This window comes from Mya arenaria, chromosome 7, assembly GCF_026914265.1.
Source record: "Mya arenaria isolate MELC-2E11 chromosome 7, ASM2691426v1".
NCBI lineage: Eukaryota > Metazoa > Mollusca > Bivalvia > Myida > Myidae > Mya > Mya arenaria.
The window spans coordinates 2,357,609-2,372,344 of NC_069128.1; the positions used below are offsets into that span (position 1 = coordinate 2,357,609).

General features: G+C 31.8%; 1 protein-coding gene across 1 annotated transcript; it reads right to left on the bottom strand.

Annotated features, from left to right (window-relative positions):
- Nucleotides 1-894: 894 nt before the first annotated feature.
- LOC128241684 (uncharacterized) lies at nt 895-5,104 on the bottom strand. Its single transcript, XM_052958715.1, has 5 exons — nt 5,040-5,104; nt 3,659-3,802; nt 2,656-2,761; nt 1,897-2,065; nt 895-1,094 (listed from the first exon to the last, which is right to left on the bottom strand). The coding sequence occupies exons 2-5, from the start codon at nt 3,796-3,798 to the stop codon at nt 994-996; spliced, it is 516 nt and encodes a 171-aa protein (XP_052814675.1). The 5' UTR covers nt 3,799-3,802; nt 5,040-5,104; the 3' UTR covers nt 895-993.
- Between the last annotated feature and the right edge of the window lie 9,632 nt (nt 5,105-14,736).

Genomic DNA, 14,736 nt, shown 5'->3' on the forward strand with positions numbered 1-14,736 from the left:
ATCAAAATAATGTGGTGATTGGATGGTGTCCAACTTTTATGCGAGTCATTAGAATTATGCTGAAAGTCTGCATAATTATCTCCCTGTGAAGTTTAATATTAAAGTGATTTTAATTGCAAGATTAGTCAGACTATTTTTATCGCATGTATTTTTCGATAAACATAACAAAAATATGTTGTTAATTTTTCTATTAAAATTTATATACTTTGCTCTAATCAAGATTGATCAAAAGTAAACTAAACGTGTATGAATTACATAAACGTTGCCAATGAAACCACTTAGTTTTCATATTAGACCTTTTTCACCAAAATAAAAAAGAGCAGGGTACGTACACATGCGTTACAAAAAAACATGGTGATCGTTGTATTCAGCTGGAAACAATATTTTACATATGATGCATGGATGTCCGTTCGTCGAAGATAAAATACAATATTCTCTAGACAATAATCAGTCCGTGCCAACTATCTTAAATTGTTTTTATCCTCCCGACATCCCTCGACGTCGAGTGCGTATAAAGACGGAGTGCATGTTTAATGGTAATATTTACAAAGCATAAAACTTGAAACAACTATTAGATGTTACATGTTATAGTAAAATTTACTTCCACATACTAGTATATGACGGTAAATAGTTATTTCCAAAAACCTATGTTTTATCTACCAAAATGAGTTCATTTTACTAACAAACTCGATTATGGTTAAATGGTCGAAAGTGTTCATAAGGGTTATCTCAAGGAGGGATAAATAATAAGAATGATTCCCAAATAATGATAAGAGTCGGTATGATATGACTATAATGTAACGCATAGATAATATATATGACGACACCATCTGATATAAGGATCAAACTTAACTGTTATAAAACATATTCTGTTCATGGTAAAAACAACTAATATTGATTGTAACAGATCAACTTTAATCGAATTAAGTGGTAAGAGCAAATATCATTGTAATTGAATAGAGTTTAATCGTTTTGAGTGAAATTTATTCCCAATTATTGTCCATTCCTTGCACTGTTAAACCTATTCTGGAAGCAGTCGTCGATCAGGATCGGAGCAAGAGTAACAAACTCGTCTTTGCTAATTGTATCGTCAACTGAAATATAAACAATACAATGGTTAACACCATGGACAAGCCAAATAGTCAGCGTGTTCACAATAACTGCATTTAAGTCCATAAGACTCAATGACAAACACACTCTTAATAAGAGACACACAGCGTCACAATACATGGCAGAAATACAACACATGCAGTGAATCTATCTTTAGAATTGCATAATGAGGTAACCGCCGTGGAACGGTCAGCGAAACTGAACCTCACAATCTAAAACGATGTATAAATAGGTTTATTTTGTGTTCATCAAGATTATCAATAAATGTAAATATGTTTGCCTGATCAGAATTACACTCAATTGTCCATGGGATACGTCAGTAAGACTGACCCTCATTAGTGGTAAGCAATATTTAGGGTGTATTAATATTTAAGAGTATTCGGTATGTACATTATGTTATGCGTTGCACAGAAAAAAATAAAATTGCGTAATGTACATAAAATGTTTTACAGTCTTCATAAGCTTTTGTATACGCTGAAAGTAAATATGCATTAAAGGATAAGTTAACAAAATAAGTTAACGTTTGTGAAAACATACATCATCTAAGTATGCTAGGACAACCTTACAGGCACGTGGTTGAACGAGATTATGGCTTTATATTGTTTTTGAAACAGCAGTGCCCGAGGAAACCCACATGTACGAGCCCAACGCACATACGTAAGGGCAGGAATCGAACCCGGGACACCTGGTTGAGAAGGGAGTGCGCTAACCACGACTTTACCAGGACAACCATTATATAATCATTGGATATACAAGAATATTGTCATAAACATTGTAATAAGTTACCTATTCCTTTGTTCAAAGCATAAAAGAGCATGTGAGCCTCGGTGGTATTTCCAAATACCGACCACATCTCAACGGTTGAAATGCTGCCATCTTTATCTTGATCGTAGAAGTCAAACTCGCAGGGATCAGCCATAAGCTTTACATGAAAGCTTTCAGTATCCTGATCAAACTGTAAATATTACATCATAATTATGATTTATTTGCAAAATACAACATTTTAGTGTAAATATTCAAACATAAAACAGACAGTCAATTAGGGAAGTGTTACATTTACCCTGATTATCACAATACTGTCATATTTTATTTCTTTCGTTATGTTTTCCAGTATTTATAACGTATAACACTAATTTAAATAAAGCATAACTTATAAAGATACATCTAAGACGACATTTTGTTTTTGGAAGACATTCCGGGTTTTTTCATCTTCTTTAGCAGAGGTCGAAATTCGGCAATTTCCAAAATGAAAAAAAGACACTTATTTCACAACAAATATTAACACAGAGTTGGGCGTTTTTATCTTTAAATTCAATAATTCATTGTTTTTGCTGATGGAATATGTCAGGCCTCTTCCCAATTTATGGTGAAAAAGCCCTGACAAAACACAATATGATATTGTGTCAAACTATCGATTATGAAGCTATCGATACTTGGACAGATTGTGGTCAAAATAAATCCGCGAACAACTTCTGCGGCCTATTGCGGATCATTTTTATGAATGCATAATCATCATTACATCTCTACACATTAAGAAGAATATACCCTCAAAGCCCTCCGGCGTCTCCACGAGAACCCTGCACTAATCCCCCAATTTCCATTGCTGTCCAAGCTGCCTCCGATTCTTGATCTTGATCCACGACGACCACGCCTGAAGGTACCCAATAATGTAGGGTATAGCTTAAATATCAAGTCTTGGAATAAACCAGCATTCAATCACCTCTACCTTATACGCCCACTCCCCCTTTTGGGTTTAAAGAGTTTACATTTAGTTAAAAGGTCGTTGCAAATTTATTTTTATTTTACTCTTTGCACTTTTAACAGGATTGTGCTTAACATGCACATGACTAAATGTCAAATACACTTGCGAAATATTATATGATAGCTTTTGTAATGCAATTAAGTTTATGTAAATATATACGCTTACATTGTATGTACATGTATATTGTGTAATTAAAGTAAAGTCACAACGTCCAAATAAATGTTCTGTATTGTTCTATATTAGGAACCCATCTGAAGATATTGTCAAATTCACGGATAGCTACGTCCAGACAACTTATGATTTACGGGAAGCTGTATTCGAATTGGCACACTCTTGATATTACGGTTTTGGTACAGTTTACCCTTCTCCCGAAAATTGTGGTAAAGTAAACCCCTGCCATAACTATTTTGTTTACGGTACTTCCCACCAGTACACGCATAAAGGTCAGTTGTAATAACATCTCACTATGTCTTTCAACGCTTAAAAGTACAAACCTTTTAAGCGTTGAATCTATTGTCCTTTATTGTATTGGTCATAAAATGCTACGAAGAATCAAAACATGTCATTATTCATTTTATTCCGGACACGATTAACAATGGGATATTCCTTTCTAAGGTTTGAAATTGATAAAAATCTGGACATCATTTGCATAAGACCTACCTCTCTTGCCCACCGACAGAGCTGATTTAGCACAGCCTTATAAGCTCGCTATTGTTATAGATACTCTTCAACCGCTTGGCGATACACATGAGGGACAATAAAAAACAAGCAATGCTATAATCTTACCTGGTCCAGTCAATATCACCTCTTATACCACCACCTCTGCCGCGACCCACTCCAAAGTCAATTGAATTCCTCTGACCCAGGATAATTTGCAAAAGACAGAGGCCAATTATCAGGCCAGCGTATCTTGTTAAATGATCCATGGTCCTGAAAATATAATAATAAAATATTAACCAAATTGCACGTTCTTGTGAAAGGCAAAGGCCGCTTATCAGCCAACTGTTTCTAATTGCATGATAAATGGTAATTTAATTGCAATTAAGGTTTAACCAAAATACAAACTCTTGTGCAGAATCCAGTTATCAGGCACTCGAATCTAGTTTCATGATCCATAATTATAAAAATGTAATGAAATTTACCAAAAAAAACCACTACAAATTCCTGTGTAATGCAGAGTCCAATTATCAGGCAAACGATTATCAAAGATACATTATTTGGATTTAAATTGGCTGATGGAAAGGAATGCTTTATAACGATTTCTTTGCATTGGAACTTACTATAAATATTATGGACAACACAAGTCAAGCATTGCTATCGAATCGGTTTAGAAAAATATCACATTGCGTGGAAGTATTACAGTAACAACTAACCGAAAAGAACATAAGATCAGGGCTTCATGAGCCATCCCAGATTTGAATACAATGCACTGTAGTGGAGTAACCGACTATTAAATAGTATCCAAGTTTTGTGTCTACGAGTGCATTGAATGATGTGTATTTATTTAGACGTCATAATTGTTATTTAAAAGTACCCATGCGGTAAACAAATGTTGTACTTCAAAGATATTTATAAACTTATGTTAAAATTTAATCAATTATGTTACACAATGTATTCTAAAGTGTTTTTACCAGAATAATCACCAATCAATCAATCAAGGAAAACAAAAGAAACAATAGGTTTGTTTTATAATTAATGACGTCATCACTTTGAAATAACGTTATTATATATGTTATATATAAAGCTTGTGTATGAACTATGCTTTCACATAAACTCGTTTGTTCCATTTGTAGAAACCTCGGGCAATACATTACGTATTGAATAAACACTCATATGATACACTCTGTTTAAGAAATAAATCAAAATCCTCTTTTTACTGCTACACGGTCTATGATTACACAAATCTGCCCGTTGTAAATATTCTTCCAATACAATACTGTAGTGTATACTTGCCATTCAGAACCGTTCAATTGTAAAATGAATTATTAAAGAATGAAATGAAAAATGATTCCCGATTTTAGTAAGCTTATAACTATTTCGTTTATTGGTGAATAGAAAGGTTATAAATGTCTTAAATGAAACATTATAGTATAATGCTTGTTTATAAATCCACATAAAAACATCATTAAAAACAATAACAACAATAACAAATATGAAATATTCTCACCTTTCGGTGACAAATGATGTATATCTGCAGCAAGGTGATACTCAACGACACATTTGCACTGTCTGTTCGCTGTATATATACCATTATTACAAACCACAGACACGTATGGGGATTTTGTTGTTATTTCTGCATTTTAACAAGTGTTTATATATAAAATTTTGGTCCTTTTTAATAATGATTGATTATGGAATTCCTGGTAATAATTAAATCTGTGTGTGGAAATCCTTCCGTAATCAGTTATGAAAGGCTCTCATTTAATTTGGACAAATTGGGTTTTATTACATGTTTGTATATACATGTTAGTGTATATGTGCTATTATGCACATGTTATTATGTACATTAAGTATGCACATGCTAGTATGTACATGTTAGTATGTACATGTTAGTGTATACGTGCTAGTATGCACATGTTAGTATGTACATGTAAGTATGTACATGTTAGTATGTTCATGTTAGTGTATAAGTGCTAGTATGTATCTATTAGTACATACATGTTAGTGTATGTATGTAAGTATGATCATGTTAGTATGTACATGTTAGTGTATAAGTGCTAGTATGTACCTGTTAGTATATACATGTTAGTGTATGTATGTTAGTATGATCATGTTAGTATGTACATGTTAGTGTATAAGTGCTAGTATGTATCTGTTAGTATATACATGTTAGTGCATGTATGTTAGTATGATCATGTTAGTATGTACATGTTAGTGTATAAGTGCTAGTATGTACCTGTTAGTATATACATGTTAGTGTATGTATGTTAGTTTGATCATGTAAGTATATACATGTTAGTGTATGGATGTTAGTATGTACATGTTAGTATATAAATGTTAGTGTATGTATGTTAGTATGTACATGTTAGTATATACTTGTTAGTGTATGTATGTTAGTATGTACATGTTAGTATATAAATTTTAGTGTATGTATGTTAGTATGATCTTGTTAGTATATACATGTTAGTGTATGTATGCTAGTATGTACATGTTAGTATATACATGTTAGTATATGCATGTTAGTATGTGCATGTTAGTATGTGCATGCTTTTATGTCCATGTTAGTATATGCATGTTAGTATGTTCATATTAGTATATGCATGCTGGTATGTGCATATTAGTATATGCAAGCTAGTATGAACATGTTAGTGTATACATGATATTATGTTCATGATAGTATGTTCATGTTAGAATTGCATGTAAGTATATGCATGCTAGTATGTGCATGCTATTATATGCAAGCTAGTATGTATATGTTAGTATGTGCATGTTAGTTTATGCATGTTTGTATATGCATGCTATTATGTGCATGTTAGTAGATGCATGTAAGTATGTGCATGTTAGTATATGCATGCTATTATGTGCATACTAGTATATGCATGTTAGTATGTGCATGTTAGTATATGCATGCTGGTATGTGCATGTTAGTATATGCAAGCTAGTATATACATGTTATGTATATGATAGTATATGCATGCTAGAATGTGCATGTTATGTATATGCATACAAGTATGTACATGTTTGTATGTACATGTAAGTATGTGCATGTTAGTATATACATGTAAGTATGCGCATGTTAGTATAAACATGTAAGTTTGTGTATGTAAGTATGTACATGTTAGTAAATACATGTTAGTATGTATATTTTAGTATATTCATGTTAGTTTGTGCATGTAAGTATGTGCATGTAAGTGAATACATGTTAGTTTGTGCATGTTAGTATGTACATGTTAGTACATACATGTTAGTTTGTGGATGTAAGTATGTACATGTAAGTATATACATGTAAGTATTTGCATGTTAGTATATACATGTTAGTTTGTGCATGTAAGTATGTGCATATTGGTATATACATGTTAGTATGTATATGTTAGTAAGTAGATGTTAGTTTTAGTATATACATGGAAGTATGTACATGCTATTATCACATGTTAGTAAATATGTTTGTATATACATGTTATGTATTTGCATGCTAGTATGTTCATGTAAGTATGTACATATTATAATGTATATGAGTAGATGATATCATGCCACATATCTTTGCGAAAGTACAGACTAAAAACCTTTTTTAGTGGTTTATATTATATTTAGCAAACTATCCACTTACTGGGTCATCCACTGTGTCTATCTACCGCTTAAATAAGAACATGATAATGGCTCCTGATATATGAATTAAATTAATGTAAACTTAAGACCTACTGTTTTCTTATTGGTAAAAAAAAATATGTTGACAATTAAACTTACATCAACAGTGACAGTATGCAAGGAATTCTCTGAAGTTTGTCTATCACTACTTACGGTGCAATATCTAGTTTTGTTACTAGAGAATTGATGTAAAAAGCTTTGAATCATAGCGCTTCAATTCATTTAACATGCTATTAAATGATTGAATCAACGACGAACTGTATATATTAAAGTTAATAATAAATGCTTTATCCAGTTATGTTCTGTAAAAGAAAGAGTAGACCTTTCTCTAAGTTAATGATCAATAGATCCTGTTCCATGTGAATGAACAAGAATAGCAACGTACGCGTCAAAGTGAACGTGTCTTGCTCGCTGTCAAAGTAAACGTGTCCTATTTTAGTACGAAATCAGTGATTACTTTTTACGTAATTTTTGTGTCGAAGTGTCTCCAAAAAACTTGCAAGACGATTTTGAGAACGCATACACAGGAGGAAATATACTGATCACTCGGTAGGCTCTCCGCATTAAAAATAATGTTTGTTAAAGTAATCGCTGATTATTTACTCAAATAAGATGATTTGATCTCGACACCATGCAGAATCTTGTTGTCTGAGTCTTTGATAAGTGGTTCCTGTTTTATACTGTCATTTTTCAAGCGCGCGCACTTAGAACACTGCTCCCATTTGTTTTGGACTAGTGAAGTACACCTATGTGTCAATTCGCAATGCTTAATGTATATAAGAGGTCGTGTGGGAGTACATAAGTATGAGTCGTGATAACTGTCCATAAGGAACAATCGTTCATCTACAAATAACTTATAAAAATGATTAAATATTTATATAGCCATATTTTGCTCAAAAATTTGACTCAAACTGCTTTGCATCTGTGTTCATGCGCGTTATATTTCTACAATTCAATTATGTAAAACATTTATGAGACATCATCAAGTCCCTATAGAAAAATAAAAATGCTTTAAACCTGTATTTACACTGTATAATCAATGAACAATTGAGAGGATGTTTAACTGAAATTGTATTTTATTGACTATCAATAGATGTACATGTGTCAAGTATGTAGCCAGAAATGTATTCTAACAAATTACAATCTATGAAATATAATTTTATAGAACAATTTTGTAATGCAAGAAATCTTCATAGGTATACATTTCCCAAGTTCGCCATCTTTATCATTTGATATTACATAATTTACAGGTGTTGACACTAATAATGGCAGTCGAGGAAGCCAAGATTCCTTAAATTGGTCCATGCTCAAAAGTGTTGTTCAGACTTCTCGTTCATGCAAAGGGTGGCAGTAACAATGAATGCTGTTTGGGATCTATAGGGCAATAAAATACTATTTTTGGCGCTAATATATAGACAATTGTAATAAATATACAGTCCAATAAGCAAAAAATATGTTGTTTTATTATGAATTTAAGTTTAATTTCGAGGTTTTGAATTGAGGTATTTAGGATAAAATCCGTAACATTTTAAAGGGCAATTTCAACAATTGATAGGTTTTTTTTTTAAAACAAATACGCATATTTGAATTTGAAATGACATAATCTTAAGAGTTATGTATCACATGACTAAACCATTTGAAATTATCTTCTTACGTTATTATGGATTTTTTAGCATTATTGTCCGTTTCAGGAATTTTCATTTTAAACCAAAACTATGATAATAAATGCTGATTAGGATTCAAAAAGTTTTAATATTTCATAATTCACTTTTTTTTACATTGATTTGTTTTAAGCGTTTGACTCTTTCATTTTAACTCGGACTCTTAACTGTGTTATTGTTTAGTCCGAAACACTCCCATTCAAAAACATAAAGTCAATATCATAATGACATTGAATAAGTGAATAACATTAATAATGGATGAATGTAATAAATGCAAAGATTGCAATGAGTGAATAATGGAAACTTGATTTGCCTTATTCAAAATAGGTTTCCATTTCAGAAAGACTGTACAACCCAACATTGAACAAATTAGATACAAAGCACAAAAAATCTCTTGTTTATTTCTCAATTTTGTAAAATTATTGTCAATGTAAGTATAGCTCTTCATCATATTTGTACAAAAAATTGTTTTCATTTTCATTTTATTTTTTAATGCTAATGGTTTATGTTTTATGATCTGAAATTATTAATAGTTAAACCATAAATGGCAGACGATGTTGAGACTGATTACTTTCATGTTTCAATACAAGTAATGTACACAATAGGCAGTACAATACTGCGAATTCTCTGAAACCGCTTGAAATACATGAATGTGCACTATTAAACATTTTAATTTACTAATATAAACATCACAAGTAGTTTCATCTTATGATCACAACTTATTCGTGAATAGCTTAATATACTTACATGCACAAACGTTTTGATGGATTATAATAAATGACACCTGTTGTTCTTTTGACATTACTTTAATCAAAATGTGTTTTTTTAATTTGCATCAATAATCGCGTATTTCCTCATTGAATATTTCGAAATAATATAAATAGATGCCGACCACTGATTTCATATCTAAATTACATCCATAAACGAGAGCGGCTTGACTACTTAAACGCAACAATTGCCATTTCCCTTATTAAATATTTCGAAATAATATAGAACGAATCCAATCATTATCTACGTATCTTAATTAAATCCTTGTGCAATAACGGCTTTAAATTTTTGCTTTACTTGTTGTTACACGACGTGTCATTTAACGTGTAGTATCACGTACGCTTAAAATTACAAAAGGTTTATAGATGCACTCTCACAGATTGACAGTTTTGACGTTTTTAAATTTTGTCCAAAAAGCCGCGGAATTTGACTTCAACACAATTTTAATCATTCAACAAATCTTTAGAACTTGTTAATAATATTGAAAGTAGACGATATAATGACGCTGTGTTTAATACTTATGACTTATCAACGCCTTATACATCTATTCCACTATTCCACGGTCAACCAAATTGACTCCTTTTATCGAAAAAAAACATTTGCTAGGGATATAACTACTTTTATGGCAGTTAAAGATAAAAAAAGCTTTTTTACCAATGATCGCTCAGATAAGTTTGTCTTTTGGACATGCTCAAATAATCTTTTTGAATAATTAACTTTTGTTCTGAATATTTTTTTTCAAATGGTACATGTTTCTATAAACAATCAATAGGCATTCCAATGGTTGCTAATTATGCACCTTTACTTCCTGACCTCCTTTTAAACTGCTTTGAAAATTAATATATGTTGAAATTATCCTTGTTTGGAGATCTTGCCCTTGTTGATGAATTTAATAATACTTTCAGATATATTGACGATATTCGAAGTATGGATAATCCGGTATTTACAAAAAATATTATATTATTTATGACGGTTGAGTGGTCAAGGGTTAAGGCGTGTAAACAAAGTGGAGACTAAACATTTTAAAAAAAATACTAATAAAAGTGATTTCTAGGACTGTTTTTCCAAAACATGGCTAGTGGTGGTGAGGATTGATATTGTGCGAGTGGTGATGATTATAAAGAAATGAAATTAAATGAGAAAATACCAGTGAGAAATCGTTTCACGGATTTGTACAATGGCGGAAATGGCGGGAAATTCACCCAGGTGACAAAGAAAAGTAAAAAAAAAAAACAAGTAGTAATAGCAGCATTGATAGCTTTACCCATTTGTCTATTGTTGAGAAATTAAATAGCAAATTTGAACATTTGAATTGGAACTGTATGAGTGAGCTCCAATCACGTATTGAATACCTTGAGCAGATGTGCGATAAGCAAATGTCATTAACAAAAGCCCTCAGTTATAGGTCTATTGACAGTGAAGCGAGAAACATCAGAAACAACCTGATTTTCTACGGCAATACAGGAAAACTGTCATATCAGTAAGACGATAAAAGCCTTTTACTTGTTTTTTTTGGAGAATGAATTGGACTTAGACTGTGCAAATATTTGTATAGATATAGCACACAGACTGGGCAGGACATCAGCGAACAGAAATCGGGTAGGTGGTGATATGAAACGACCCCTGATAGCACGGTTTGGAGACTATGAGGACACCGAAATCATTATGAGAAGAGCCTACCTTCTGAAGAACAGCATGTGTGGTTTAGATAGACAATATCCGAAGGAGATATCAAACGCACCATCGGCAAGTCAGCAGAAGCAGTGGAAGCAATATATAACCGGAGAAAATTACAAATCAAATTCGCTATCCAGCAAGGCTATTCATAGACGGACAATGTGTGAAAAACGAATTTCCAGACGGGTTGGAAGTAATGGGCACAAATCGGATTGAGGAGTGTAACACGAAAGTATCAAGTTTAGAGAGCAGATCAAGGATTAATTCCATTTAAACAGTTGTGGACGGTGAAGAAAATGTCGTTTTCGCGGAAACGGAGATCCTTGAAAATCAAAATAGACACGCCCACTCAGATGTAAACAACGAAAGTGGGTCAAGAAATGTACATGTAAACAACATAGCGAATGATGGACAAGAAGTAAACAATGATTTACCTGTAGAGAAAATGACAGTAATCAAATAAATCCATTACGAATAATGACAAATCTATCAAATCGCCTGCAAAATCAGTTATTGCCGATAAGGATAACAACACAACACATGTACCCCGAACGCCTTCAACTAGAACGACAAAACCCCAAACGAGAGGTGGTAAGCCAAGTGTAGCCATCGATTAAAATAGACAGAGTAGTGTTAGCGGTGCCAAAACTAGTATGGGAATCGAGAAACTGTCCAGATGATCCCAAACAAAGACTGCGCGCAACACAATGGGGAACGAGAAACAGGGCAAGAGTACAGAAACGACCAATCTGAAGCCAGCCATGGAGAAGTAGGACAGCGATGAGGCCAAGAAAGAGGTCAATGTGTGTTTACTTAACGTGCAAGGCTTCATAGGTAAACAATACAATAAACTTTACTGTGAAAAAATGAAATTATTGTTTAATACTTATAACATTCTTCCATTTACCGAAACATGATCAAATGATTTATTTAATTATGGTGTTGTTAATTTTAATGCATATATTCTTCATAGAAAAGATCACGTTAAAATTCTAAAAGAAGTAGTGGTGGTGTAATGATTTATATTCATAATACATTAAAAATGTTTGTTACTTTTGTAAAGAACACTAGTAATTGTATCCAATGGATAACATTAGATGGAAAATCATTTAATATTAATATTCTGTTGTGTCTTACTTATAATGTTCCACAAGGTAATTGTAGGGAATATTTGATTGATAACAATGTATTTGAATTGTTATTAGATGATATGTTAAGTATCAACACTATGTTTAACAATGGATGTATTTTTTTCATATGTGGGCATTTTAATGCCAGAGCTGGTGAAAGGCCTGATTTTATCTTAAATGACAATGCTCACTCTTGTCTTGAAGATATTTTACCAGATGATTTTTTACCAAGAAGCAACTTCGATAAGACTGTAAATAAAAATGGGAATCTGTTAGATTTTTTGTAAGATGTCTGGATTGAGAAAGTTGAATGGCAGTTTCTCTTGGATGTAGCACCATTGATCTAGTTTTATGTCAAAATAATATGTTTTCATATGTGAATAGCTTTGAGGTATTGGATCCCAATATATTATTTGATCATTGCATTCTGAGTTTAAGCTTAAGTTGTTCAACAAAATATATGAGTGAAAATGAAGTAACTTGTAATGAGGCGGTGAATATTGCGCACAATGGTAGTGGCCTACCATAAGGATACAAATGGAGTGATGAGAAAAAAGTGATTATGTTAATGCATTAAATGATGATTATGTTAAAAATACGCTTGGAACACTTTGTGAAAATATTGAAAATTAACAGAATAATTCTGATAAAGATGAAGAATTGATTTTTTTTGCAATATTATAGAAGATGTGTGTTCACCAATGTGTCAAAAAAGTTGTACTACTGATAATATCTCTAGAAATAATAAATCTGATGATGTATTAGAATTTTATTTTATTTATGATAGACAACAAACACAAAAGCTAGAAAATGCTAGATTATCAAATGCTTAACTTTATTGGAATATGTTTAAAGGGTCTTTTGTAAAAACAGACAAACAGAATTTGTCAAATAAAGATTTCCTGGAGAATTTTTTTTCAACCTGATGAAGATATTATACATTTCCATGATAGGTATGTACTTGGATAATTGAATAATATGTTTGAGGAACTGAGTGGATCTTTTACTCATGCTGAAATTGTTATGGCATGCAAGCAATTGAATAATGGTAAGGCAGCAGGGCCTGATTATTTGTTAAATGAGTTTTTTTAAATATTATTGGTATTAATAGTGATTGTTTTTCGAAGTCGGTTTGTACTTTGTTTAATAAGTTGTTTTATAGGGGATATTTTCCAGAGGCATGGCCAGAGAGCTTTATAGTTCCATTACATAAGAAAGGTAATGCGGATAATGCTAGCAACTATAGGGGAATTACATTATTAAGTACTTTTGAGAAATTATTTACTTAAGTGATAAATAATATGTTGAATTTTTGGACTGAAAAATATCATGCGTTTATTGAGGCTCAAGCAGGATGTAGACAGAATATTGGTCTGTTGATAATATCTTTTTTCTACAAGGTATCATTAATTATTTGTTAGAGAATAAAAAGAGATTGCATGCAGTTTTTGTGGACTTACCGATAGAGATATCATATGGTATAAGCTTTTAAAATTAGGAGTAAGAGGAACAATGTTTAATGTTATACAATCTATGTATTCAAATGTTAAGTCAAGAATTAAACTTAATAATACAGTAAGTAATAAAGATTTTACATGTTTCTTAGGTGTGCGGCGGGGAGAAAGTTTATCTCCATTTTTATTCTCAATGTATTTAAATAACATTGAAGAACATTACATGTTGAATGAGTTCAATGGTATTGATATGGGTATGTTAAAATTATTTTTGTTGTTATATCCTGATAATATTGTAATCATGGCTGATTCTGAGAATGAGTTAAAGAAAGGTTTATTGTTATTAGAAGAGTATTGTGATAGATGGAAGCTAAGTAAAAATTCTACCAAGACTAAAGTGGCAAAAAGTTAAGGAATAATATTCGTTTCTTATATAAGGGTAAATATTTATATATAGTCAAAAATGTAACATACTTGGGTATGTTTTTTACATGTGGAGGCTCTTTTACAACAACATTTGATACACTAGCAGGACAAGCATCTAAGGTTGTTGTTTTTTAAATTAAATTAATATTCAATAAAAATTCAATCTCCATGCAAAATAAATAAATCTGTCTGATAAATTAATTCTTCCAAGTGTCAATTATGGATCAGAAATGTGGGGTCTAAATAATTATCTTGTTTTAGAAAGAGTTCATTTAAATTGTTGTATAAAAGTCTTAGGTGTTAAAATTCAAATTCAGAATAATTTCATCTATGGAGAGCTTGGTAGAACTTTATTCTTTAGCAGATTTCTGTTAATGAAATAAGTTGTTAAATTAGAAGATCATAAATACAATAAAGGTGTTTACATTCAAATGTGTAGTTAC

Coding starts and splice junctions, on each gene's coding strand:
- LOC128241684 (XM_052958715.1), bottom strand. CDS start 3,798: ATGGATCATTTAACAAGATACGCTGGCCTGATAATTGGCCTCTGTCTT. Junction 2,762..3,658: donor GGTGATATTGACTGGACCAG/GTAAGATTATAG, acceptor GGGTACCTTCAG/GCGTGGTCGTCGTGGATCAA. Junction 2,066..2,655: donor GACGCCGGAGGGCTTTGAGG/GTATATTCTTCT, acceptor TAATATTTACAG/TTTGATCAGGATACTGAAAG.